Source organism: Cardiocondyla obscurior, unplaced genomic scaffold, assembly GCF_019399895.1.
Source record: "Cardiocondyla obscurior isolate alpha-2009 unplaced genomic scaffold, Cobs3.1 scaffold76_0_78318, whole genome shotgun sequence".
Lineage (NCBI taxonomy): Eukaryota > Metazoa > Arthropoda > Insecta > Hymenoptera > Formicidae > Cardiocondyla > Cardiocondyla obscurior.
In genome coordinates this window covers 74,991-78,318 of record NW_027228818.1, presented here as the reverse complement: position 1 = coordinate 78,318, position 3,328 = coordinate 74,991, and the positions used below count along the sequence as shown (strand labels likewise).

Below are 3,328 nucleotides of genomic sequence, written 5' to 3'. Positions count from 1 at the left end.
GGTTCGTCAACTTCGTGAAGAACTACAGCGAGTGCGCGAATCATCTAAGATGTCTTCTCCCCACTTCCCACATCAGCCGGGGAGAAACCAGCGGATGAAGAAGTAATGGAGGTGGAAATGTCAAATCCATCCGACATTCTGCCGCCTAGAGAAGAATGGCCGCCGGCAATTAGGCCGGCAATCCAGGGTAAACGCCTTACCCTTCCTGAAGACGAACCGAGAGCCGTAACCAAATCTGTTGGCTCTGCTCCCGGCAAAAAAGCAATTCCGAGGACAATAGAGAGTCTCATAGACACGAAACTCTCTGCTTTTGCTACAACAGTACAAAAGCAGATGGAGGAAATGGGGGCTGCGCTAATAAAGCAGCTCGCCCCTCGGGTCTCCTCTTCCGGGGCCCAGGAAAACACTTCAAGAACACCGACCCAAGTGGATGGCACCAAGAAGCGCCCGGTTCCCGGAGAGGGACTCGGGAGAAAGTCTAACGCGGAGGGTAAGACCAAAAGCCAGAAGCCTGTGGCTTCTACCTCGTCCGCACCACCGACTGTCGTTAAACAGTCAATAACTGCGGAGAAAAGGCCGACGCGTAATGAAGCCTCTTCTTCTCGGAAGGAAAACATTCCTTCTGAGACGACCACCGCGCGCCCCTGAGAAATGGACTCAGGTGGTGGGGCAACAGCTAAGAAGAAGACCGCAGAAGCGCCGAGACTTATGGCCCCATCTTCTTCTGCGTCCACTGACGCGAAGAAAAAGGAGAAAGGAGAAACGCGCAAGTGCTCTCAACACGCGCGCAACGAGATCCAGATCCAAGGGACAGAACAAGAAGAAAACAAGAAGGAGAGTCCCGCGTACTTCGGCAATCGTTCTTTCGTGTCCCAATGAAGGCTACGACAAGTTAATGGCCGAAGTGAGATCAAAGTCAAACTCTCTGAGGTGGGGATCAAAGACAAAGTGACCATGCGCACCACGGCAACGGGCGCCTTACTTATTCAGATTCCCGGGTCTGAAAGTAGCAGTAAAGCCGACGCTTTAGCCGGCCTCATGAAAGAGGCTTTAATCAACAAGGAAGGCGTCAAGGTATCGCGCCCTGTTACAACAGCGGAGATAAGAGTATGGCCCCTCGAGCCTTCAATTACAAAGGACGAGGTTATCGAGGCCGTTATTAGTAAGGGCAATTGTCAGCCCAAAGAAATACAGGTTGGAGAAATTAAAAAACTGTCCAACAACATGGGCAGTTTATGGTTTAAACTACCATTAGCTGCAGCCAAGCTGGTAGTTAGGGAAGGTTCCCTGTGCGTCGGATGGATCAAGGCTAAGGTGGCCTTACTTGACGCCCGCCCGCTCAGATGCTTCAGATGTCTTGAGCAAGGACATACGAGAGAGAAGTGTCCAAGCGCGAAAGACAGATCCGGGCTATGCTACCGCTGTGGCAGTCCGGAACATATCGCGCGAGTATGTTCGGCTGCGCCCAAGTGTCCGATCTGTGCGGACATAGGTCGAAAAGCTGACCACGTTCTGGGAAGTAAATCTTGTACTACCCGGAAGAAAAGAGGTATCCCAGTGAATCAAAGGAATCGACCTTCAAACACTGAAGAATCACCAATGGAGATAGAGATACAGTCCACCTCCAACAGTAAGACTCAGAGTAGGAATCTCCCGGAGGAAGGGGATAAGAAGAAGACGACTTAATGGCCTTGAAGTGCATACAGGCCAATTTATGCCACTCCCGCGCAGCTCAGGATCTTTTCCTACACACGCTTGCGGAGAGTGGCAGTACTTTAGGGGTGATTTCCGAACCCTACCGTGTTCCCGCCAACCACCCGCTGTGGGCGGGGTGTCGCCTAGGATCGGTAGCCATCACGTGGAGATGGTGGAAAGGCGCGCCACCTTGTGCGCCAACAGAATATGGCGACCGATTTGTCGCCGTGAGATGGGGACCTGTGGCGGTGATTGGAGTGTACTTACCGCCACCAGGCTCTATAGAGGAGTATGAAGAGTGGTTAGAAGACATTACTGCTTGTATTGGCAGACTTCGGCCACTTCCCATTTTGGTGGCCGGGGACTTCAATGCGTGGTCTGTCGCATGGGGTTCCCGGCAAACTAACAGCAGAGGCAGACTCCTCGAATTATGGGCCGCCGCACAAAATTTGGTGCTTGTAAATAGAGGAAGTGTAGCAACATGTGTACGACCACAGGGCGAGTCAGTCATAGATCTGACTTGGGCTACCCCTGCGGCCGCCGGTATGGTAGTGCGATGGGAGGTGGCTTCGGACTTGGAACACCTGTCTGACCACAGGTACATCATGATGGAGCTTGGGCCTCGGGCCGTTTTATCTTCGCGAGTTAGGAAGCGCCCCGTAGAAAAAAGATGGGCTATTCGAAAATTAAAAGAAGACGCTTTTAAAGCCTCTTTAGAAGTCTCCTGCTGGAGCAGAGATAGCTGGACTCAGGCAGCTGCATTGGACGTTCAGGGAGAGTCTGACTGGCTGGAAGAAACAGTGGAAATGGCATGTAATGCATCTATGCCGAAGGTACAACGCAACCCACGCCGATCTGCATATTGGTGGAGTGAAAACATTGCGGAGCTGCGTCGGGAAGCCAATCGACACCGGAGAAGAGTCACGCGAAGCCGAAACAACACGGCAAGAAGAACCTCTGCATTAGAGGACTACAAAGCGGCGAGAACTGCTCTTCGTGTGGCCATTAGAAAGGCCAAAGCGGAGGCATGGGAGGGCCTCGTAAACGATTTGAACGAGGACCCGTGGGGCCTGGCGTATAAAATCGTCACTAAGAAGTTAAGACCGCCAGCCCCATCGGTCACAGAAACGCTTGACCCGGGCCTTATCCGAGAAATAGTTGGAGTATTGTTTCCTGAGGCTCCCTCGGAAAGAAGAATTGAAGACTTGTGGTTTACACAAATGCTGGACTTAGACGATCCGGAAATTCCAGCAATAGACGAGGATGAATTTCTTCTCGCAGTTAAGAGAGGCCTGAAAGGCAATACTGCGCCAGGACCAGATGGGCTGCATAAAAAAGTATGGGCCCTGGCTATTCAAACAGTTGGAGAGAGGCTAAGAAGCCTATTTAATAAATGTTTGCAGGAAGGCGTTTTCCCAAGACAGTGGAAAAACGCTAACCTGGTTCTACTGCGGAAGAAAGGTAAGGAGGGCGATTCCCCCTCGTCGTTTCGCCCAATATGTTTGCTGGATGAGGCGGGGAAACTCTTAGAGAGAATCATCGCTAATCGCCTCATCCAGCATCTGTCAAGCGTGGGCCCGAATTTAAGTCCAGTGCAATTTGGTTTCCGAGAGGGGCTTTCAACCATTGACGC

At 51.8% G+C, this 3,328-nt stretch overlaps 1 protein-coding gene across 1 annotated transcript; it reads left to right on the top strand.

Moving 5' to 3' along the window:
- The first annotated feature begins 928 nt into the window (after positions 1-928).
- LOC139112977 (uncharacterized) lies at positions 929-1,768 on the top strand. Its single transcript, XM_070673893.1, has one exon. The coding sequence runs from the start codon at positions 955-957 to the stop codon at positions 1,684-1,686; it is 732 nt and encodes a 243-aa protein (XP_070529994.1). The 5' UTR covers positions 929-954; the 3' UTR covers positions 1,687-1,768.
- The last annotated feature ends 1,560 nt before the right edge of the window (positions 1,769-3,328 follow it).